General features: G+C 41.0%; 2 protein-coding genes across 3 annotated transcripts in view; both read left to right on the forward strand.

Moving 5' to 3' along the window:
- The window catches only part of hpca (hippocalcin), an 80,403-nt gene that overhangs the window by 43,370 nt on the left and 11,122 nt on the right, over positions 1–25,911 (forward strand). For both annotated transcript variants that reach the window (XM_034704076.1, XM_034704077.1), the window contains exons 2-3: positions 14,603–14,771; positions 21,619–21,900. In XM_034704076.1, coding sequence (XP_034559967.1) covers positions 14,676–14,771; positions 21,619–21,900 — 378 coding nt within the window. In that variant the 5' untranslated portion in view covers positions 14,603–14,675. The remainder of the gene's footprint in view (positions 1–14,602; positions 14,772–21,618; positions 21,901–25,911) is intronic.
- LOC117827512 (small nuclear ribonucleoprotein E-like) lies at positions 3,593–4,301 on the forward strand. Its single transcript, XM_034704078.1, has 2 exons — positions 3,593–3,762; positions 4,088–4,301. Exons 1-2 carry the CDS (start codon positions 3,667–3,669, stop codon positions 4,268–4,270), a joined length of 279 nt encoding a protein of 92 aa, XP_034559969.1. The 5' UTR covers positions 3,593–3,666; the 3' UTR covers positions 4,271–4,301.

Below are 25,911 nucleotides of genomic sequence, written 5' to 3' on the forward strand. Positions count from 1 at the left end.
AGTCTGATTGCAGATGGGATGAAGGACCTGAGGTAGCGCTCCGTCCTGCAGGGTGGGAGTCTCAGTCTGCTGCTGAAGGAGCTGCTCAGGGACCCCACAGTCTCATGCAGGGGGTGAGAGGGATTGTCCATGATGTCCTCCTCTCACCCACCTCCTCTGTAGAGTCCAGAGGACAGCCCAGGACAGAACTGGCCCTCCTGACCAGTCTGTTAAGTCTTTTCCTGTCCCTGTCTGTGCTCCCTGCTCCCCAGCAGACCACTGCATAGAAGAAAGCAGACGCTACCACAGTGTCATAAAATGTCCGTAACAGAGTCCTGCACACTCTGAAGGACCTCAGTCTTCTCAGCAGGTGCAGACCACTTTGGCCCTTCTTGTACAGGACGTTGGTGTTGTGTGACCAGTCCAGTTTATTGTTGAGGTGAACACCCAGGTATGTGTAGGTCTTCACCCTCTTGATGTCCAATCCCTGGATGTTCACCGGTGCAGTCTGGGGTGACTCTGGGGAGTCGATCACCATCTCCTTGGTCTTGCTGGTGTTGAGTAGTAAGTAAAGTGTTGTGTCATCTGCAAACATTATTGGTGGTATATGTTCACAATGTGGACACAGCATATTATGAGTAGGAGCAAATTGTTTTAGTTCTCTCCTCTTGATGACAACGATCTCCCTTCAGTATTTACTTCATCAGTGTTATCATTTATAAACCATCTCTCCTCTTTCTGTCCGTCTCTCATCCTCGCTCCGAGGCAGATACCACACACCGCACGCCTCTGACGCCTTCTGTTCTGTACGTTAGTTATTTTAAGTGAAAGAAGGAGGATCAAAGAACACTGAAATCTAGCGTGCATGTGTGAGTACACGTGTATGTGTGTATTCCCCCTCTGACGGGGAGTTATTATCAGGATTTGGACATGCTCTGAAAACTGAGTGCAGCAGAGGAGGGAGCTCCACACTGAGGACCAGTCCTCATTCTTATTTTTAACCACTCCATTAATGCCTTTCCCTTCACTTCTCGTCTTCATCAATCCTTCCTCTCCACTTCTTCTTCTCTGCTTGTCTTTTTTCCACTTCTCCTAAAAAAGGAAATGGATTTTGATACTTTTATTGATCAGCAGTCTCTAGTAGAAAATAAAAGCAGGAGCTTGAACGAGAGCAGAAGATTATCAGGATCACATGCTGATCTATAATTTTAATTTGGGGAGACTCTTTCAGCACCTGCAATAAGAGCTTTGCAGATTACTTGTATTTTCCCTCACTGATTACCTCTTTCCTTTTTGTCTCTGCTTTTACCTGAAAGTTTGTTTGATTTGACATTTCTGACAAAGTACCAACATACATTCATTTTTCCTCTTGTTGGTTCTGACACACTTTCACTATTAATCATTGGTATCTATTTGACGATGATTCGAATAATCCCCTGGACCACAAGCCCTGTGATTGGTCCGATCGGCAGCATTGTATTTCCCACATTTACAGCACTTCTGGGATCCCCGCTCATCGCCCGTGTATTTCATCTCCTCTTCTGTCATTCTTCATGTAGTCATGTCTGTATGATAAACAGCAACATGTATCAGCTGTAGATTAACAGAACACACTCTGAATTGCTGTCGACCGGCTATCAGAGAGACCGCACCGCCCTCAAGTGTTTCGGAGGAGATATGCTGCGCGACACGGACACATTGATGCACAAGTATGTGGTGCTCATGTCCGCGTCAGCCCCTGCTGCGTAGGGGAGACGCAGAAATATAAACCAGCCTTAAACCAGCAGCAGGACGAGGTGCTGCTCGTAGTGGGCACTGTCAGCATCTGTCTTGATCTTTATGTCTGTGTTTCTGTGACGCAGCGTGGCGTCTGTGTTTACATTTTACAGCCATGCTCAGTCTCTGGAAATACGTGTGTAGTAGGGATATCAACAATCAATCTAGTATCAATCAATCAATCAATCAATCAATCTTTATTTGTATAGCGCCAAATCACAACAAACGTTATCTCAAGACTCTTTTACAAACAGAGCAGGTCTAGACCACTTTATGTCAAATTATGAACAGAGACCCAACACCAAGACAGCATAAGACTCAGTCTGACCCCACCTTAATCCACCATGAGCATTGCACATCACAGTATTTAGCTAGTTACAGCAGAGAGGACAAACTTCCTTTAACAGGCAGAAACCTCGAGCAGAACCAGACTCATGTTAGACACACATCATGCCTCGACCGAGTTGGGTCTGGAAAGACAGATAGAGGGGAGTAAGAGAGAGAGGGAGCGGTGATAGTGAAGAGACCAGTAGTAGTAGCTGTTGCCGCTGGAGTCCAGCACGTCCGTATCAGCTGGAGTCCAGATTGTCCGCAGCAGGAGGACGTCTACGGCAGCTCAGAGGAATCTACGAGACAAGGGAGCTCAGGGACTCCAGAAAGGTCTATGGTTAGTAACTTTAATGGGACAGGCAGAGTTAAAGTAAGTGATGAAGGGGTTGGGGGGAAGGGGGTGAGATAGGATCCCAGTGTGTCAGTGCGCCAGTTCCCCCGGCAGTCTAAGCCTATAGCAGCATAACAAAAGCTGGTCCAAGCCTGATCCAGCTCTAACTATAAGCTTTATCAAAAAGGAAAGTTTGAAGCCTACTCTTAAAAGTAGAGAGGGTGTCTGCCTCCCGGACCCTGACTGGTAGATGATTCCAAAGGAGTGGATTAATTGATTGTTAAGAACTTACTGGAACACATTTTTTTGTTTTGATTTTCCATCACGGTGAACAAACATCTTGTGGTCTCATATTTGGTTCAGCTATCAGGGAGGTGTTTGAAGTTTAAAGCATGTTTGGATGTGAATCAGCTGACTGAAGGTGTTGCTCACAGCGGAGACGCTCAGCTGGGGGCTGCAGCTGAGTGACAGGTCTCCATGAGCGCTTTGTTTTTCTCCACCTCCGGACTGATTCTGACCCGGTTGTGCTCCCAGCTGACACCTGACCACGTTCACATGCTGATTTTTCTCAATAAGAACAAGTAGACAGAAGACTGGACACTGTGAGTCTGAAATCTGTTTCTGTTCAGTTCTCTTGTTGAAGTCTGAGCCTTCACTTTTATGACTGTATGTCTGCAGAGATTATGAGCCTGCTCCACACGTTGATATTCAGCGTGTTTAACATTTTAAACACATCAATACAATCCGTAGATATTCAATACTGTCAGTTATAAACACTGTGTCGTGAAGGAAAACTTGATTTAAGGAAAAAAATGTATTTGTGTTTGTTTTTGACATGGAAAACATTTACATTTTTTTTAATGATTGATCGATAATTGATCTTTAACATTTCCAAAGATCGATCACAGAAAACACTGGAAATTTACATCCCTAGTGTGTGCGTACTATGAGATTCAGAAACTGAGAAAATCACTGCGATTGTCACAAATGTTTTCTTCTTCTTTTGCTATTTAATGCAGTTGGATTCTTCTTCTACTATTAATACAGTTAGCAAACAGCTTTGAGAAATGAGAAATGAGAAATATTCAAAGTAAGATTTTTACAAAGTGAACAAATATTTGAATATTCAACATTCATTGCCCATTCATTGAAGCGAGCTGACAACGTGAGCGTGTCGTTTATTAAGAGCACCTCTTTCAGAGGGTGCAATTTTTTCCTTTCTATATCTACTGCTGGTATACATTTGAGAGATGGCGTACAGAGGACAAGGACAGAAGGTCCAGAAGGTCATGGTCCAGCCCATCAATCTGATTTTCAGATATCTGCAGAATCGCTCAAGGATTCAGGTGTGGCTGTGGCTCACTGGGTAGAGTCGGTCGTCTATCAATCGGAAGGTTGGCGGTTCAATCCCAGCTCCGGCAGTCACATGCCGAAGTGTCCTTGAGCAAGACACTGAACCCCGAATTGCTCCCTCTGTTGTTCAGAGGTGTGTGAATGTGTACAAATGAGATTAGCTAACACTGATGGTCCCTTACTGTAGCAGCCTCTACCATCAGTGAGTGAATGGGTATGAATGGGTGAATGTGACAAGTAGTGTAAAAGCGCCTTGAGTAGTCAGAAAGACTAGAAAAGCGCTATATAAGTACAAGTCCATTTACCATTTACCATTAGGTGTGGCTGTACGAACAGGTGAACATGCGGATAGAGGGCTGCATCATCGGATTTGATGAGTACATGAACCTGGTTCTAGACGATGCTGAGGAAGTCCACATGAAGACAAAGAACAGGAAGCTTCTGGGGAGAGTCATGTTGAAAGGAGACAACATTACCCTGCTGCAGAGTGTGACTAGCTAGGACAACAGAGACCCAGCCAATTCACCTTCCTCCTTTCCCCTTTTTGTTTTTGAAAGTGTCTTGAGTTTTTTCATGCTTATTTCACATGGATATTGTAATTGATTCTGTCCATCACATAGCTGTTTTTGGAAAATAAAGTTGTCTTTTTTTTCTTAAAAACAAAACAAAACAAAAAACATTCATTGCCCATCCCTAGTAGATAACAGAAACCAGAGGCCTCTTCACACACTGCTAAGTTGGAGCAGTGTTGTTTGACAGTGTTGCCTCCAGCACACGTCATGATGCTCCTCTTATCACAGGGTCAATAACCTCATCTGGAGACGCACAGTGACTTTACGTTTAGGTGAGCTTCACATCAATCTCTCTAAGTGGCTTTAATCAATATTTCTTTAAAATAGACAATGTTTCACTGACAATAGACAGCACGGCTACATTTGTATGAAAGGGGCTGCTCATTGTTACAAACACAAAGAGAGTTATTGACTGACTCATTCCTTCAGGTCAGAGCTGTAGGAAGAAAGAGCCCTCTGTATGTGTTACTTTCCCAAGCATCTGATCTTCACTGTGTTCATCTGGAGTAATTATAGTCATCATCATCATCATCATGGGACCTGAAAAATAGACAAAACTCTGCATTGAGAACACAGAGAGGGATGAGGAAGCATCGAGCCATCACATCTGTGTGTGAAGAGACGATCTTTGCATCTACGCTCATGTTCTTGTGAGATAAAAACAAAGCTTGTGCAGAAATGATCTGAGATAAAAGCCTGAAGAGCAGGAGGAATAGAAAATAAAGAAAACAATATAAAGGTGAGGTATGAGCTGCTCAGCGTCTCAGGTGGCCTCTCAGATTGCCGGCTTTGAGAGGAGGCAACGGGAGGCTGAAAACACTTGAGTGAAGAAAAGAAAATCAATGGTGCTTGTCAGATTTTTTGATCTGTCCCTTTTTTCACGCGGCACCAGCTATGTCTGCTTTGTTCTGGCGCCCCCCTTCGTTTTCTATCTTCCCCTCTCCAGCCCTCTTCTTTTTCTCTCCCTCTTTACATCCCTCTTCCTCCCTAATGACTGAGCTGTTGGCAGGCGATATGAAGGCGTATTTTTTGTATTTTAAGCACATTAAAGAGTCGAGCAAAAGACCGGCTCTCTGAAATGTTAAATTGGACTTTGGACTTATCTCTTCTCTAACTCTCTCTGACTTTCTCTGTCATAAATTCCTCCTGCCTCATTTTAAGTTCCTCTCTCTTCATCTCAATCTGTTCCCCACCACTTTCTCTCTCTCTCCTTCTGTTTATTGCACTGAGGTACTGAAACAGGCCTTATTAAAAACCTGATTTCAGCCAGGGTGTCATCTACCTCTGTGATGATAGCAGTACCTCTCTGACCACAGAGAGTCAATATGCTGTTATTTAATACCAGGGGAAATCACTCCAGTGTGGTGTGGGAGGATTTTATGTAACAGTCTATAAAACCTGCAACCTGCTTTAATCCTTCTTAAGGAGCAGCTAAAGTCCAAGAAAAAAATTACTTTTAGTGTCCACTGATGTCCACTAAGGGGCTTTCCAAAGGTTCTGGACAATAAAACAGTCTTAAATGAAAACCTACAATAATCTTTGTGCCAAATAAAGGCTACTGAGGCTGAAATGAACCAAAAAACTGATTTTATTTTTATTTTTTATTTTTATTTTTTTTGGTTATTATTATTATTATTATTATTATTATTATTATTATTATTATTTTTTTTTTTTTTTTTTTTTTTTTTTTTTCTGAAAGATCAATTATTTAGGGAAGGAAACAGTTCTTATGAAACTTTAAACAGTAAAGCAGTTTTACAGAAGTTTTGGTTGTAAATACAAAAATGAGTAATAACTGCACCTGGGTGAAAAACTGGAGCAAGATAAAAATAAACAACTAGTGGCATCATGTAACATCTGGAGATGGCATAGGAAGTAATAATAATAATAATAATAATAATAATAATAATAATAATAATAATAATAATAATAATAATATTCTTAAAAATATAATCATCACAATCAAAAATAAAATAATTATAATTATAATAATAAGTATAATAATAATAATAATAATAATAATAATAATAATAATAATAACAATAACAATAATAACAGTCTTACAAACATTATAATCATAACAATAAAAAATATAATAATAATAATAATAATAATAATAATAATAATAATAATAATAATTTTTAAAAACATTATAATCATAACAATAAAAGATATGATAATAATAAGAAAATAGATTATTAATATTAATATTAATAATAATAATAATAATAATAATAATAATAATAATAATAATAATACCTTTCATAAAACTCAAGGTCACCTGACCCAGCAGAGTTCAATAAGGAACAGCCTTGTAAAAGTTAGATTGTTCAAATGAACAGGACTGGAAACATAAACATAAAGAAAACCGCACAAAAAGGATTCCCATGAGAAAGTGAGACTAACACTTCATAAAGCCTATTCTGTGAGGAGCTGAATAACTGCTAGGGATTGTGTATAGGTAGATGACATGAGGGATTCTATTTCACTTAAACCTGCTAACGAATAATGATAGGAAACTTTATTATGGAGCACTTTTTATAAACAAGTTACACCAAGCTTTACAAGAGCATAATAAAACAAGCAGGTCTTCAAATGAAACAGAGGAAAGATTAAGAAAAAACACATTTAAAAATGTTAATAAATTCAGGTTAACTCCAGCTCTGGTAGAAGTCTGTTTGAAGAAGGGATTTTGGACCCATCACTAAATGCCCTTACCTTTAATGTCAGTTTGGTTTATGACAAACGCAGAAGACCTCTGCCAGAGGATCATGATGTACATGTGGACTGGTGCAGTATGGCCAGGTCTGATAAGGTCTGAGGGCTTTAAAAGTAATCAGTAACATCTTAAAGTCAATCCTCAAACATCGCCTGAGTGAAGATGCTCAAACATGAGTGATGCCTTCATGTTTTCTAGTTCTGGTTAAAACCCTCACTATAATGTTAGATTATCAAGCCTATTACCCAGCCACCGACTAAATACACAAACAGGTTTTACAGTTTGGTCAGTTTGTCAGACAAGAGGTGAAATCAGAAACAGTGTGATAGTTGGGCTGTAACTCCTTTCCATGGATTGATTTGATGTGTGTGACATGAGTGACCAGGTTGTCTTTAGATTCACTTTGTGTCCTTTTTAATCTGAGTCATGACCTCAGTCATATCTTTGGGATTCTCCTCCTTGTTGTTCGAGTTTTTAAAAACTGAGTGAGTTTATTCTAGTTGTTTTTCTTAAAGTGGCTCCATGAGTTAATGTGATATAAAGACACAAACAGAGGAGTGTACACTGTTTTGCTATTTTAGATTTAGATTTAGTCTTTAGATGAAAATGCCTGTTAGTTTTAGTCAAGTTTTAGTCTTTTCAGCCCTTTAGAGTTTTAGTCTAGTTTTAGTCGACGAAAACTCAAAACATTTTAGTCTTTGATTTTTGCCAAAACATTTTCTCTCTTTAAAATAATTAATGTAGTCGATCAGATATCGGTATTAGGGTTCTACCAAGTGTTAAAATCATCAACATTTCACTCTTTAACACTTTTGTGTAATATCTTAAGTGAAATAATTCAGCCTGTCCCTGCTAAAGAGTAAAAAGAAAACCTTCTTGATGTGACCACTGTGACTGTATTTTGATTCTCTTGATTCACAGAAAAATGCCATGAAAGGACTGTCTTGCACATTTACGACGGTCCCTGAATGCACCTGCAGTGACAGGCGCACTGGACAGACAGTCAGTTCACGGCACTCTGAAATGCATCTGCATCTTTGATGACAAGGAGTTGATCCAAACTTACTGAATGTGTCTGATGTTTCACCAAACTGGATTAAATCAAGCTGTAGACGCAGAGCTTTTCACGGTTATAGCAGCAAAAAACTTCAAACATCAAATAGTAAACAGACGTCCCCCGGTTGTGTCTTTGTCACTAACACACACCGGGGGTAAAAATCCTCAATGAAGATGAGACAGATGCATGGAGGTGAGGAGAGCTGGTTCATAAAGCACACCTGCTGCAGGTAGAGACCAAGCTAACACTGAGCCCCTCAGATAATAACTCAGCCTGTCACAGGAAGTCATCACTTTATCTTTAAAGACGCACAGCGGGGGAAACATGGATTCTTAATGTCCGACGGTGGGCCACTAGAGTTTTTGTCTCGTCAACAAAATCTAAACATATGTTCGTCAGAGTTTTTATTATCGGTGATGCACTTTAGCTCGTCATAGTCTTGTTTTCATCATAAAAAATGAGTCGTTGATGAACATTTATTGTCATAATTCTCATTCACGAAATGAACACTGGGAGTGTAGCTACTCTTGAGTCAGATCCAGGTACCCCCTCATGTAAGTGTGTACCTCCTTCCTCCCCCCAGTATCTCTTTTGTCTCTGGTAGCACCTCGCTCTGATCTTAGCTTCTTTCTCTCCCTGATTCCATCTTTACTGTTACATCATTTGCAGGCATGTCTGTATCCCCTGCTTTATCTGTCTTTCCCTCCTTCCTCCCTTTTGTGCAAGCATTATCAACCCAGAGGTTAGTGACCCGCTTAGTGGCACTGGAACAGATGTTCAAGGGTCTGCGTCTCCGTGTGCGGGGTAACTTATGAGGGGGGTGAACAACAACAAATAAGCACCGGGCACTTGGACTGAAGAGATGGATTAGTGATTCATGCTTCAGGATGCAGGGATGAAGGAAGGGATTTGAAGTAGAGGTCTGGGTGGATGTGGACTGATTAAAATAACTTCAGCCAGAGAGGGGAGAAACATTTGTTGTGATTCTGTGCTTCTCAGAGCAGCGGGGAGGCCTGTAGTGAGCTCTCACTGGTCGTAGCTGGGATGCAGAAAAAGAACAGAGTGGAGGGAGAGAGTGAAAGTGCAGGGAAAAGGTCAGGGTCTAAGAGTAGTCTTTGTTGTGTGGTAGAAAATACTTAAAGCATGCTTAACACTGTCTGTGATTTGATCTCTGAGGGCTTCGTCAAACCTGCAGACGGATGATCTCAGCAAGAAGGGCCAGGAGAAGCTCTTTGTCTAATCCCCAGAAACAACACTGAACATACATCTGTAGAAGACCTCCTTTCATCTTCTGATCTTTTTTAATCCTGCAAACTAACTCATACTTAGTCGTCATGATGCAAACTTCAGTCACTGCAAGGACTCATGTAGCTGGCTCAGAAAGCCACGTTAGAACAAATTCAATGCAGGGAGCCGGGTTAAGAAAACATGTCTCTGTGGTTTATTTTCTCATTCAACAGTACAGGGGGACACTTTTATACAACTTCTTATTTGAATTGCAGTGAGGATATAAGACATGCCATAATTTAGATAATGACCGCTTTGAGTGAGAGTTGAAGGACAATAAGTTTTTTCTGTCTCTATTCTTGTTATACTACAGTAATGTGCTGGATTAGTATTTGCACCAATAGGCGTTTTTCGACCGGTGGACCCAGGGTCTAAGTTTAGTTCAGGGGTAGATAATCTCCCCCCTAAAAAGCCCCTGCTAACGGAGTAGTACTTTTCAAAGGTCCCGGGACTTTAGGGGGGCGGGGCCTGCAATGCTGAACGTGTCTGATTAGTAGATTAACCACAGTGTTTTTATTCCTCCCTCCGTCCACAATAACATCACACACATCTGTGATTCACTTGATTTCTCTTTCTTTCATTAGTTTTTATTTGTTCTATCTTTTTTGTATGTGTGTGTACTTTTCAAAAGAAGAAGCTGTGATTCTCTTGATTTAGCAGCTTGTAACAGTAGTCTTCTCTCAGCCCTCTCCCGGTGTTCAGGTTTGAAAAGTGACCCTGTAAACTGGAGACCTTCAGCTGAACGTGTCAGTGTTTGTGGAGTTTACACAGCTGTTGAAACACAGAGGGAGTTCCTGGGAATGCAAACTAGTTTAGTTTTTATTAAGATTTCAAAACATCCTCATCAGATATTTAATGATTGTCTAAAAACGTTTATGAGGGATGCATCCGGCTGAAAGTCTCCAGTTAACAGGGTCGCTGTTTAAACCAAAACACCGGCCGATCTCTCCCACAGCTTTTTGAGTTCAAAAGGATTTTAAAGGCGTGTTGAAACGTCTTTGCTACTCGCGCTTATCTCCTCTCACGTGTTGATTCAGTGAATCCATCTGTGATGAAATATAGCACCATCTAAAACAGACCAGCTGAGTCTCTTCATGCTAACAGGCTAACTGTTGTGTTGCTCATAATGATACCTGCCTGTCCGTCTGCTTCTATGGTGTCATCTGTGATGAATGGCATTCCTCTTTGTTTTACTGCCCTCTACTGGTCTGGTGGTGTAGTGCACCAGTGTACTTTTTTTTTCTCTATATGCATCGCTGGCCTTCAGCCCATGGTCGAAACATTGGGGGCACAGGAATCTTTTAGTTTAGGGGAAAGTATTTCTGGGGGCTAAAAGACCCTGGAACTCTTGGTCCAAATGCACCTCATGGTTTATTGTTTTCATAGAGAAGCCCACAATGAAAGGATAGAGCTATTCTAATCATTACAACATGAGCTGTCCTGTGACTCTGAAGGTGGGTGAGAAGCCAGCCACTATAAAATATTATTTTTTTATTGAAAGTTTTTTAAATGCATATATTGTGACACTTGAGAGATTGTTGGATGTAGAGTAGTATCAGTAAATCTGTGATGTTACCACAAAGCTTATATTTGCTGCATGAGGTCTCACAGAGCGGAATCATTTTCACTTCATGGCATGTTGGTCTAGGTTTGTCATTTACCATCTAAACGAGTGTGCAGCAGTAGCTGGGTTAGATCAGACTCAGACAGTTTGGTTAGTCCCTGCACATATAAACAATGTCCCCAGCATCAACACTATCAATGTGTAAAGTAGACTAAATCTGACGTGAGTCCCTCGCACTAACGGCAGGTTGCTTTTCTTATCCCTCCTCTCTGTCAGCTAATTAAGATGATGGTTTGTTCTGTTTGCATCCTCAAGCATTAATTGGTCTAATTATAAATCTTTGTCTCTCCAATTTAATCCATTCATCCTTCCAAGCTCCTCTTCTCTGAAAGCACCACCCACGTGTCCTCTCTCACACACACAAAGGTGCACACTGTGTGTTTTGTTACTTAGTTCTCTAATCAACAACTGGACTGTGTGGGCGCCTGGTGTTGTTCTTCTGCAGGTCCTATAAAGCATCTGCGTCAGTGCATGTATCACGGGCGTGTTATCTGAGACACAGCTGTCAGCTCGCTCTGTTCTCCACCTTATCAGCTAACATGTAAATTGCTGTTTTATAGCGATGCCGGCAAACTTCAGTTGTAGCCTTGAATGCTGCAGGTGCCATTTCATAACTCCTCCAGGAGTCATTTAGCTCCTGCTTGTGTCCTTTGACTTTGTATGAAACTGTGGTGTGTGGCTTTATTCATCAAAGACAGATTAAAACAGAAAAACTGAACTTGGATTTAAAGCCTCTGGAAACATTAGTGAAATATTTAAAATGCAGTGAAAATAAACATCCACAACTCTGAAAAAACTCTGTTCAAAAAACAGCTTCTTTTGCAGGTCAGAGCATTTCTCAGGACTTGCTGTCAGTGTTTGCAACTCAAGCTGATCATAAGTGTGGGTTTTGTTTCTGCGTATAAAGATGATGATCTGCAAGGCACACACCTTCCACCTCAAAGGTCTCTCAATCAGAGGGTTCGCAGTCCCACTCCAGGTCCTGCAGTATCACCCATAAGTGTCCTTGGGCTAGACAGCGGTGTGTGAATGCATATGAATGGGATTAGCTAATACTCACGGTCCCCTATAGCATCCTACAGCATCATCTGCCATCATCCCTTCCTCTAATACACATCTGTAAAAACACAGTGTGTGTGAGGAACAACTGGAGGTCAGCGGTCTGAAATAAACCCACCCACACATGTTTGTTTGGATTTTCATGTGTTGAATATAACACCTGACAGTCTCATTACATGTGATACATCATATTATGTCATTAAAACCATCATCATCTATATGACATCATCATTAACGGGCAAACGATGGTGTTTTAAAGGGATTTGGTTACATAGCGACAGGCACCATTACATAGTTGCATCATTGAAATGTGTTTTTTTTTTAAGGGCAGGTTTAGCTGAGATGAAGATTAGGAGATCTGGGCGCACACATAAACACACACACACACACACACACACACACACACACACCACAGCTGATCTGACACACAAACACACAGCTGGTCAGATAAACCCAGAAATGTGATCAGTGGGCTAGTGTTTGACGTCACAGGGGTGCGTTTGGGATTATTCAACGTTTTTTCAAATGTGATGCAGCAGTGGAAAGACTTGTGGGTTTGCATAACGTCTCTTGGCAGAGGAATTAGGAGACAACACAGTGACATGACTTACCCTGGTTTTATAAAATAATTAGAAAGTCATTTCGTGGGTGGACAAAGTTACATCATTTTCAGTGTCTTGTTACAGACTTCTGTTATGTTTCTGTTGTTCTATTTGTTTTTATTTGCACAAACTCAATGTGTATTCTTCCTGTTTAAGGAGTGCAGCTTTCTTTTCTCTCATAGTTAGGTCCCAACAAGCGAAATGAAGAAGAAGAAAGAGTATGTTGGTGAGGGACAATGTGGGGCATGTTGCAGCGATGCCATGATGTGAAAAATGAACACTTTGAAACCATTAGCTCAGACATATCATCAACAATGCTTTACCACTGGATGATTTGGTCACTCTTTACACAGGGTGTACATTGGGCCTGTCTCCATAGAATGTTCATAACAAGCATACTTAGTTTGAATCAAGCAGCAACCTCCGGTCTGAAAATATCAGTCCAGTGTGCAAAGAACTGCAGTTCATTGAGGATCCGGAAGTACCAGAAACCCCATACACACCCATTCAAATTGTCTTTTATCAAGCAAAAAAATCTGCCAATGGGGAAAGCCAATTTTGCTTGGCTGGAATTCTTAAAACTAGCATGAAAGTCTAGCCACTGAAAGACCACAACTAGCCCTCAAACTAGACCAAAATGCCAATATTTAAGCAAATTGGGCTCATTCACTGCAAAAAAGGAATTTCAAGAAAGAAGAAAAACTTGTTTCTGGGGAATTACTCTTATTTTTTGTCTAAAAGGACAATTTATCTCGTCAAGCAGGTCTTGCATCAGAAAATAAATCTTATTTGAAGAAAACAAACCTTACTTGATATGATATTCGAGCTGGTATTGAGCTTGATTAAACTGGTAACAAGCTTCAATAATGGTTTGTGTGACACACAGAAATGTGTGATCACATTATGTGATTTATTTTGTTGTGTATTTGGTATATTTCATTTTGTCAATGTATATTTGGGAGCATTAGTTCATTAACTTTGTGTAAAATCTCATTCAGAGTGTGGTTCCAATTTGTGCCACAAGGAGGCGTAACCTCCAGGTGAGACGGCTTAGTGTGCTCGATCGTCCTTGTCTTCAGACTGGCAGAAGCAAGGAGAAGAAACACACTACCTGTTTGCTTGTCTCATTATTTCCCTGTTATTTACAGGGCAAATCTAAGCTGGCAACAGTCCTCCATACGGGGCCTGTTACATTTGCATAATTCCCAGCCGTAGAACAAGATTGTTTTCTTTATTTCAGGACCACTCTTCACAGTTCCTTAATTCAAGAATCTGCATATATGACAATACAGCCTGGTTTAAAAAAACGAGTGGAGTCTGGATCAGCACACACTGTATGGGGGTGAATTTTTTTAGAACGCCGCATTTTCAAAGATATTGAGATTACGAGTCTTCCAATGAGAGGCACAGCTGACTTGATTGACAGGTGGGAACACTGTAGATGTTGGCGAGGAGGCTCAAAGCCCGCCTCTTTACATCACCCTCGCTCGAGAGCAGCAATATGACTGCCGCCGACGATTGGCCTAAAAAAAGTGCTTTAGAAACAGATGGGTGAGGTCACAGATACTACTTCCATATTTTATACAGTCTATGGTGTGGACTGACACAGGTCTGAACTCGATGATGGTGATGGCCTTCTCTTGCTGTCATTGGATAATATGCAGGTTATGGAAGATGACACTCCTATCACATGTGAGACATTGTGTTACTCTGCTGGACGCAGCACTTGTGATGAAAATGCTCTGAACGAAGCAGAAAGTCACGTAGTCATGTTTTTATTTGTTCCAGAGTTATAAAAGAGACGTGCTGATATCTGCTGACCATTTGTCTTTCACTTCTGATTCGTCACTGGGGATCAGTCTCCTGTCTGCCTAATTGTTGCTGACCTCCTGTTTCTGTTCTTTGACTGACAGGTGTGAAAAACGGCTTGGCCAGCGCTACAGTCACTGTTGTAGGCAAGGAAACCAAAAGTCCTGTCCTGCTGCCATGGGGAAACAGAACAGCAAGCTGCGGCCAGAGATGCTGCAGGACCTCCGAGAGAATACGGAGTTCTCAGACCACGAACTGCAGGAGTGGTACAAGGTAGATTACTTTTTATTGGATGCTACTCTTTACTTCTGAAGCTTGACATTAAAATGTGAGTCACATTTGTAAAGACGCTTTTGATAAAAAGAACTTTGTTTTAAAAAATGCCTTCAAAGCCTCAGGAAGTAGTTCAAATTCACAAACAATATCAAAATGTATTGTGTAAGCATTTCTCAGGACTGTGTGGGCGTGGCCTAACTCTTTGATTGACAGGTCAAGAGAGCGTTCACAGCCTGCATGTTTGAGGACCATGGGACGCCCGGAGCAGAGGAGGCTGAAGTGTAGTATGTGCACACAGAGGAGCTCGGCTCCGAGTGACACACGGAGATGTTTGTCTAAACTCTGAGCTGTTTGAGGAAAGTTAATGAACCTGTCCTGAGGAAAGTTAGTGAACAGGTCCTGGAGAAAGTTAGTGGACAGGTCCTGGAGAAAGTTAGTGGACCGGTCCTGAGGAAAGTTAGTGAACCGGTCCTGGGGAAAGTAAGTGAACCGGTTCTGAAGAAAGTTAGTGGACAGGTCCTGGAGAAAGTTAGTGGACCGGTCCTGAGGAAAGTTAGTGAACCGGTCCTGGGGAAAATTAGTGAACCGGTCCAGAAGAAAGTTAGTGGACAGGTCCTGAGGAAAGTTAGTGAACCGGTCCTGAGGAAAGTAAGTGAACCGGTCCAGAAGAAAGTTAGTGGACAGGTCCTGGGGAAAGTTAGTGGACCAGTCCTGGGGAAAGTTAGTGAACCGGTCCTGAAGAAAGTTAGTGAACCGGTCCTGAAGAAAGTTAGTGGACAGGTCCTGGAGAAAGTTAGTGGACCGGTCCTGGGGAAAGTTAGTGGACCGGTCCTGAGGAAAGTTAGTGAACCGGTCCTGGGGAAAATTAGTGAACCGGTCCAGAAGAAAGTTAGTGGACAGGTCCTGGGGAAAGTCAGTGAACCGGTCCTGAGGAAAGTTAGTGAACCTGTCCTGAAGAAAGTTAGTGAACTGGTCCTGAGGAAAGTTAGTGAACCGGTCCTGGGGAAAGTTAGTGAACCGGTCCTGAGGAAAGTTAGTGAACCGGTCCTGGGGTAAGTTAGTGGACCGGTCCTGGGGAAAGTTAGTGAACCGGTCCTGGGGAAAGTAAGTGAACCGGTCCTGAAGAAAGTTAGTGGACAGGTCCTGGAGAAAGTTAGTGGACCGGTCCTGGGGAAAGTTAGTGGACCGGTCCTGAGGAAAGTTAGTGAACCGGTCCTGGGGAAAGTTAGTGAACCTGTCCTGAGGAAAGTTAGTGAACCGGTCCTGGGGAAAGTTAGTGGACCTGTCCTGAGGAAAGTTAGTGGACCAGTCCTGGGGAAAGTTAGTGAACCGGTCCTGAGGAAAGTTAGTGGACCGGTCCTGAGGAAAGTTAGTGAACCGGTCCTGGGGAAAGTTAGTGAACCTGTCCTGAGGAAAGTTAGTGAACCGGTCCTGGGGAAAGTTAGTGGACCAGTCCTGGGGAAAGTTAGTGGACCAGTCCTGGGGAAAGTTAGTGAACCGGTCCTGAGGAAAGTTAGTGAACCGGTCCTGGGGAAAGTTAGTGGACCAGTCCTGGGGAAAGTTAGTGAACCGGTCCTGAGGAAAGTTAGTGGACCGGTTCTGAGGAAAGTTAGTGAACCGGTCATGGGGAAAGTTAGTGAACCGGTCCTGGGGAAAGTTAGTGAACCGGTCCTGGGGAATGTTAGTGGACCAGTCCTGAGGGAAATGAGCCGAGCATGTGTGGGATTGCTTTAGCCGCGTCCCAACGTTTCCCAAAATCCACTTCAGTAAGGGAAATAGAAGAATGACAACAAGCTGTCATCTCCAGCGGTGAATGTGCAGACAGGGACACACGAGCACAGCGATGCAAAGAGCAGAGAAACAGCTGTACAGACAGATTACAGGCAGTACGTGATTAGCAAACAAGCTAACAGCTTAGACAACACTGAGGGGAAGCTGGCTGAGACGTCAGGAGACGGTCTGAGCAGGAGCGGAGTAGTTTTGTTGAACATGTGTGGGCGTGACTCTGTTTCATGTCTGATTGGTTAGATAATTATTTTGTCATAAATATCCAGGTTAGCTCCGCCTTCTTTATCCTAGTGTCAGAACGATATTAAAAAACCTAACCGATAATACTTAACAAATTGGATTAAAGTTCAGTTCTAATATTTTAAATACATATAATAGTATGTAAATGTGACTATAAATATCAGAGGTAGAACGTTTTTGTTGATTTGAGTTACCAGAGGCTTTAAAGGGGCTTATTATATTTTATAAATGAAAAACGTTTTTGTTGATTTAACCAAACACTGCATACAGATTGCATAGTCTGGTTTTAGGATATATGAAGTGACATAAACCCGATCTGTATATGAATATAAAGAGTTAAGGTTCACAGCTTTTAACTGTGGATTCACAGTAAATACTCTACTCTTGGTCTCCACCAAGTATTTCAGGAACCTTTTGGGAACAGCTGTTTTGCAGCTTTTAGCTCCACAATAAGCATTTCCAACAATAGAAGGACTTCCTTTAAAATAATTACCCACAAGGGAGCTTCTCAGAAAACGGTGTACACAGGCCTTGTATCATTGGGCTTATAAACTTTTAATGGTGCCTCTGAAGTGGCATAAACACGCTTGTGGTTGATGAAGCAACACCAAATCCAGTTCTTGCAATAACAAAAGGATGCCATGACAGTTCTACTGTGTTTAGGGTCAGTTTTAAAGCACATGGTAATCCTTCTGATAAAAAGGATTTTGATTTGTTGGTTGTTAGAGCTGCATTGGGTTCACTTGTGTCTGACAGTCACGGTGCTTTATTTCACTTCAGGTTTTTCTTGTACAGAACTTAATCTGAAAGATTACACAGTTTTAGTTCAAAATATAAAAGAACGAGTGAGTCTTAAGAGAAAAATGTCCATCCTGCCAGAGTCAATATTCTTATTTGGCATACTGAAGTTCATTAAAAAATCATTTTAAGTTGAAGCGCTTATTCACAGATTTAATTTTCACTTTACTATCATTGTTTTTTGGCAATGATATTATAATGTCCATTTTGATTGAATTCAATAGTCTGGCATTTTTCATGAAGAGGTCAGGACCATAACCGAGTTTCATGGATTGAACCATGAGCAGACCCTCAGCATTGGTGGCAAGGAAGCTCACGACTATGAAATCATGAAATCCTGCTGTAGTCACGTGACAGCAGGAAGGGATACAGGGACAGTATCATCAATCAATCAATCAATCAATCAATCAATCAATCAATCAATCAATCAATCAATCTTTATTTGTAAAGCACCAAATCACAACAAATGACTCTTTTACAAACAGAGCAGGTCTAGACCACTCTTTGTCAAATTATGAACAGAGACCCAACACCAAGACAGGATAAGACTCAGTCTGACCCCACCTTAATCCATCATGAGCATTGCACCTCACAGTATTTAGCTAGTTACAGCGGAGAGGACAAACTTCCTTTAACAGGCAGAAACCTCGAGCAGAACCAGACTCATGTTAGACAGACATCTGCCTCAACCGAGTTGGGTCTGGAAAGAGGGATAGAGGAGAATAAGAGAGAGAGGGAGCGGTGATAGTGATGAGACCAGTAGTAGTAGCTGTTGACGCTGGAGTCCAGCACGTCCGTATCAGCTGGAGTCTGGAACGTCCACAGCAGGAGGACGTCTACGGCAGCTCAGAGGAACCTACGAGACAAGGGAGCTCAGGGACTCCAGAAAGGTCTATGGTTAGTAACTTTAATGGGACAGGCAGAGTTTAAGTAAGTGATGAGATAGGTTCCCAGTGTGGCAGTGTAAGCCTATAGCAGCATATAGCAGCATAACTAAGAGCTGGTCGAAGCCTGATCCAGATCTAACTATAAGCTTTATCAGGAAGGAAAGTTTGAAGCCTACTCTTAAAAGTAGAGAGGGTGTCTGCCTCCCGGACCCTGACTGGTCGGTGTCTGAAATCACGCATCCAGAGATGACGGCTCCAGACTCAGAGAAACCAGCAGACACATGTGACAGGAAGCAGAGAGCGGGACAATGAGGTAGAATAAAACACTGAGCAGCAGTTCAGGGCTCACCTCGCCTCTATTACTGTAAGCTTTATCAATGAGTATAATTTAGGCCATCTTGGATGGGTGAGGATTCCCCTCTGTGCAGTCATGTTTCCACATCATGATGACAGTATTACTTACAGCTGCCTTAAATGGGACAATGTTTGTCTAAGCCCATCTGTTTAGTCTGGGAGGTGGTTAAGACCTGACCAAATGACTTATCTCTTCATGTGCGTATGGGTGTGTGTTTGTGTAATGGCTATATGGCTTAATGCCGGGTTAGTTCTATTGAACAGCTGTTCCACCCACCCTAAATGAGGGCTGTACATGTTACACCATCAGTCCCCTGACCTGTGACTTAAGCCTCACACTGAAAGTGGTCAGGATGGAGCCTCCTCTCTACAGACCAGCAGCTGGAAATGTATTACAGACTGCAAAGCCGAACCCACATGGTGCTGAGGTCAATGTTCCTGATTGTTTATCCAATTTATCATTTTCAAGAACTTATTGGCACTAAATCAAATCCTTACTGAAAGTCATGCTCTCTCAATTTTCAATTCAATTCTATTCAAAGGGCTTTATTAGCATGGAAAACATACGTTGATATTGCTAAAGCTTAATTAGAAATAAAACACAAAATAACAATTACAGAACACCAAAAATTCTATGTTAAACTAAAAGAGCATTTTTGTTAAGTATAGAAGAATATATCTAAAATATAATAAGCTAAAATAAATGAATAATAATAATAATAATAATAATAATAATATTAATAACAATAATAATAATAATAATAATAATAATAATAATAATAATAACAATAATAATACTAATTATGATCATAATAATAATAATAATAATAATAATAATAATAATAATAGAATTAATAATAACAATCTCTCTCTCAATTCAATTCAAACAGCTTTATTGACATTAAAGTTAAAAAACAATATTGTCAAAGCAAAAATAATAGTAATAACATTGATAACAAATCACATCAAATAATACACACATATATAATATACAATATATTCTCACATCACAATTAGATCAAAAAGTGTAAAACAATATATACAATATATAAAAATGATACATAATTATAATTCTTAATTGATTTAAAAAACCCTATATATATATAAATAATAATAATAACAAAAATAATAATAATAATAATAATAATAATAATAAATAATAATAATAATAATAATAATAATAATAATAATAATAATAATAATAATAATAATTAAAAAATAAAACAACAGGTTTTATTATTTCATTGCTAGTGTCTGACATTTTTAGAGAGGTCAACCTCTCTAAAAATGTCAGACACTAGCAATGAAATAATAAAACCTCTCATCATGAACTTAATTGCTTTGACATTCTACCTCCTCTTTTAGTAACATCCACTGCACTGATCCAAAGTGTCTCCAGCCTTAAAATCTGGATGTTGACTTTGTCACCTTGCTGCCTCTGTCACATCCATCAAACAGAGCTTCTGCTGAATAAAGACATGACTTCACTTCCCTTCTCCTTTCAGGCAAAACTCTGAGTTATAAAATGGGACTCCTTGAGAAGAGGCTGAAACTGCCTTTAACTATTCAAGACTGAAGGCGTTTTTCAACCGCAGGGACTTTACCCCTGAACTATGAGCGTTTCGACCGGTGGACCCAGGGTCGAAATTTAGTTCAGGGGTAGATAATCTCCCCCCTAAAAAGCCCCTGCTAGGGGGGTAGTACTTCTCATAGGTCAGGGACTTTAGGGGGGCAGGGCCTGCAATGCTGAACGTGTCTGATTGGTAGATTAACCTCAGTGTTTTTATTCCTCCCTCCGTCCACAATAACATCACACACATCTGTGATTCTCTTGATTTCTCTTTCTTTCATTAGTTTTTATTTGTTCTATCTTTTTTGTATGTGTGTGTACTTTTCAAAAGAAGAAGCTGTGATTCTCTTGATTTAGCAGCTTGTAACAGTAGTCTTCTCTCAGTCCACCGTGAATGCGTCTCTCCCGGTGTTCCGGTTTTAAAAGTGACCCTGTAAACTGGATACCTTCAGCTGAACGTGTCAGTGTTTGTGGAGTTTACACAGCTGTTGAAACACAGAGGGAGTTCCTGGGAATGCAAACTAGTTTAGTTTTTATTAAGATTTCAAAATATCCTCATCAGATATTTAATGATCGTCTAAAGACGTTTATGAACCAAAACACCGTCCGATCTCTGCCACGGCTTTTTGAGTTCAAAAGGATTTTAAAGCCGTGTTGAAACGTCTTTGCTACTCGCGCTTATCTCCTCTCACGTGTTGATTCAGTGAATCCATCTGTGATGAAATATAGCACCATCTAAAACAGACCAGCTGAGTCTCTTCATGCTAACAGGCTAACTGTTGTGTTGCTGATAATGATACCTGCCTGTCTGTCTGCTTCTATGGTGTCATCTGTGATGAATGGCATTCCTCTTTGTTTTACTGCCCTCTACTGGTCTGGTGGTGTAGTGCATTTACTTTTATTTCCTCCATACGTCACTGGCCTGATTTACACAATCTACCCGGGACTTCAGCCCACAGTTGAAACACAGACAACAATGGGGGCACAGGAATCTTTTAGTTCAGGGGAAAGTAGTTCTGCGGGCTAATAGACCCAGGAACTCTTGGTGGAAATGCAACTTCAGCTTCTTATTTTTTCTTGTTCACGTTGAGAATAAAGCGTTGTGTGAATGAACAGTTCCTGGACAGATACATTTGTTTGGCTTTGAAATGAAAGACTTTATTTTATTAATTATTTTCATCCTTTTTATGTGTTTATAATCTTTCAGGGTTTCTTAAAGGATTGCCCAAGTGGAACCCTGAATGTGGAGGAGTTCAAGAAAATCTACGCCAATTTCTTCCCTTACGGTGACGCATCCAAGTTTGCTGAACACGTCTTCCGAACGTTCGACACCAACGGGGACGGCACAATAGACTTCAGGGAGTTCATCATCGCCTTGAGTGTGACATCACGGGGAAAACTGGAGCAGAAACTGAAATGGGCCTTCAGCATGTATGACCTGGATGGAAACGGGTACATCAGCCGTGACGAGATGCTGGAGATTGTACAGGTAAACCGAGGACGCTGGGTCATGATATTTAGGGCTGGGGTGAGCTGATGCATTGGGACTGTAGAAAGAGGTTCATAGGTTTGATTTTTTAAAAGGTTCATCCTCTGGGATCACTACTGGTGTCCAATAAACTCAGCCCAAACACGATTCATCAGAATTCTAACTTACCAATCAACTTAATAACTGTGGTTAAATGATATTATCGTTAGCATGCTAACACAGTGAAGTGATGAATGGGCTCAGTAACTTTAGCATCTCTCTTCTCTGGGTTCATCCTGTACAGATGTCTGTTAAAGTTTGAGCTGGTCTCTTTCCTTGATGGGTCTCTTAAATCTCCAACATGTTGCTCTGCTCTCGCTGCATTTACTGTGAAATCTTTGAAAGAAGAACGCACGGCTGGTCGTGTCTTTTAATCCTGGCGAACGCTTGTGCCAGCCCTCGCTCTGAACGGAATACATCATATGAAACATACAAAATCAAACATGAACATTAAAACAGTCTGGATCAATATATAAGCTGAGTCCTCCTCTCTGTCATCCGAGTCCTTTTGCAGTCAATGCTCGAGTCCGAGAACAAATCCGAGTCATCGGTGCTCGAGTCAAAGTCAAGTCACAAGTCCTGCAACACTTGACTTGAGTCACTACAACACTGCAATGTGTTGACACTAAAGAGCTTGATTCAATATTACGTTTGGCGCTATACAAATAAAGATTGATTGATTGAAGAGAGAGAGAGAGAGAGAGAGAGATTATAGTGGGGAGACGGATAGTAGTAGTTGAAGCAGCTGGAGTCTGGCACGTCCACAGCAGCAGAGATCCAGAGGAACCTACGAGACAAGGGTGCTCAGGGACTCCAGAAAGGTCTATGGTTAGTAACTTTAATGGGACAGGAAGAGTTCAAGTAGGAGACAGGCAGACAGAGGAGAGAGAGGGAAAGATAATGTGTGATTAATGTATATATGATGAGTGTAGTGTGTTGTGAATATATATAATGTACTGTAGGAATTTATGTGCTTTGGCAATAATATCTCGTTGTTCATGCCAATAAAAGCAAATTTGAATTTGAATTTGAAGACAGGATCCCAGTGTGTCAGTCTAAGCCTATAGCAGCATAACTAAGAGCTGGTCCAAGCCTGATCCAGCTCTAACTATAAGCTTTATCAAAAAGGAAAGTTTGAAGCCTACTCTTAAAAGTAGAGAGGGTGTCTGCCTCCCAGACCCTGACCGGTAGATGATTCCAAAGGAGAGGGGTCTGATAACTGAAGGTTCTACCTCCCATATTACTTTTAGAGACATTAGGCCAGCAGGCCTGCATGTTGGGAGTGTAGAGTTCTAGAGGGGTAATAGGGCACTATGAGCTCTTTAAGATATGAAGGTGTCTGATCATTAAGAGCTTTGTAGGTCAGAAGAAGGATTTTAAATTCTATTCTAGATTTTATGGGGAGTCAGTGTAGAGAAGCTAACACTGGAGTAATGTACTCTCTCTTCCTAGTTCTAGTCAGTACTCAAGCTGCAGCGGACTGCAGAGAGAGAGAGAGAGAGAGAGAGAGAGAGAGAGAGATGATAGTGGCGATAAAATGTGTTGTTTATGGGCAACTGGGGTCAGGAAGGCAAAGATTTATATTATTACTCTATACTCTCCAATTCTAAAGCCTGATTTATACTTCTGCTTCAAATCAATGGCGCAGCCTACGCCGGAGGTCTGCGTAGCTCCTGTACCTACGCAGAGGCCTACACACCTAGCTGACGTGCACCTCCTCCAAAATGTAACTACAAGTAGAATCGACGCGGACACTTCTGGGATCCCGCTCATCGGCCGCACATGGGCCGTGTATTTCATCTCCTCCTCTCTATTCTTCATGTAATCATGTCTGTATGATGAACAGCAACATGTATCAGCTGTAGATACATGCAGGAAGCAGGTGACCGGCTAGCAGAGAGACCACACTGCCCTCAAGCGTTTCGGAGGAGAATTGCTGCGCGACACGGACACATCGATGCACAAGTCTGTGGTGCTCATGTCAGCGTCAGCCCCTGCTGTGGAGGGGAGACGCAGAAGTACAAATCAGCCTAAACTTGAATCTCTTTTGTAAACACACAAAAAGGCACACAAAAAAAAAAACAGTTCCAACTCTTCAATTGTTTTTTATTTAATTTGTTTAAGTGAACCGGAGCTCTCCTGCATGCATAATGTCTCCCTCAGCCTTGATTCAATATTACGTTTGGTGCTATACAAATAAAGATTGATTGATTGAAGAGAGAGAGAGATGATAGTGGTGAGACGGATGGTAGTAGTTGAAGCAGCTGGAGTCTGGCACGTCCACAGCAGCAGAGATCCAGAGGAACCTACGAGACAAGGGAGCTCAGGGACTCCAGAAAGGTCTATGGTTAGTAACTTTAATGGGACAGGAAGAGTTTAAGTAGGAGACAGGCAGACAGAGGAGAGAGAGGGAAAGACAGGATCCCAGTGTGTCAGTCTAAGCCTATAGCAGCATAACTAAGAGCTGGTCCAAGCCTGATCCAGCTCTAACTATAAGCTTTATCAAAAATCAATCAATCAATCAATCAATCTTTATTTGTATAGCGCCAAATCACAACCAAACACAAAAAAAACAGTTCCAACTCTTCAATTGTTTTTTATTTAATTTGTTTAAGTGAACCGGAGCTCTCCTGCATGCATAATGTCTCCTTCATGTTTAAGTCTGTCAAACTCAACATACTCACTGGACTAACACCAGAAGTCCATCTTTTCCTGATCAAACTGAAGTCACTGATGTTGTGGATCAGACTATGAATGTGCGTAGAGATCACATCATAGAGGGCGGGTAAGGAGATAAGTAAGGATGTGTCTGCAAAGTCACAGTGACTTTGGATGCTGTTCCAAATATGCCATTAGCAGGCACAGTCCTCAGATTCTACCTCAGAGAAGTGTTGGCCATGAGGTGCTGTAAATTCAGAGATGTTGTCGTGTATTGCTTTGGCTTTGGGTTGTCTCTGGTAAACCCTCTGCAGCTCTTGAATCAGCACTACTGCACTCACCTAATTGGTGCCAATGCAAAAACTGCTGCTTCCCATTTCTTGAATACATCTTTGTTGAGATGACCAATTTTCAGGTGACTTGACGATTCTTTGTGTTGAGGACTTCTTCCTCCTCAGAATAATTGTGGAACATGTCTTGCAAGACCCCGACGCGAAGAGATAATGTATGCTAACCTTCGCATTGTGTCTTGTCTCACCCTGTCGGGATTCTCACCTGCTAACCATACATGATCCCGCTTATTACCCGTCTACTAACTTCAGATACAAACACGATGTTAAAAACATTGATTAAAGATGATTTTATTGATTTTTTAAATGCTTTATAGTTTTTCATTTTACAAACAAGAACATTTGCCCTCTACCCACACAACCACCCATATTACCCACCCACCTGTAGCGTATTGTCAGATATCAAAATATTAAAACATTTAAAAATGTATCAAATATGAAATTAAAATTTCATATACATTTTCCTCGTATGATTAGGGCACCACCTCGTAAGAGGACGTTATCTTGTCTAATTACCTGGATAGTTAGATTTGATTACGTTTAACAATTTGGATCAGTCTCTATTATTATATCTAAAAATCATCTGACATCTGAAATCCTAAAGTCGTGTAGTTCTTCACATGTGCATTGGCTAAACCTACTGATGAAATGAGTATACAGACAACTTCTCTATGATATAAAAACATTTATTTACTAAAAGAGGAATAATATTGGGACGAACATATTAACACACAATGAACAATTAAACAAATCATAAACAGAGATACCTTGAGGTATCAATCATTAAGAGGCTTGAAACAATAATAAGGTCTATCTTGGCAATAGCGATGTTGGATACGTGTATAGAATCTAATTGGTTTAAAGGTGACATATCACGCTTTTTTCATCAATATATATTGGTCTAAGAGGTCCCCAAAACATGTCTTTAAAGTTTATGCTCAAAAAAACACTTTGAAATCAGATT

The sequence above is a fragment of the Notolabrus celidotus genome, chromosome 16 (assembly GCF_009762535.1).
Source record: "Notolabrus celidotus isolate fNotCel1 chromosome 16, fNotCel1.pri, whole genome shotgun sequence".
NCBI lineage: Eukaryota > Metazoa > Chordata > Actinopteri > Labriformes > Labridae > Notolabrus > Notolabrus celidotus.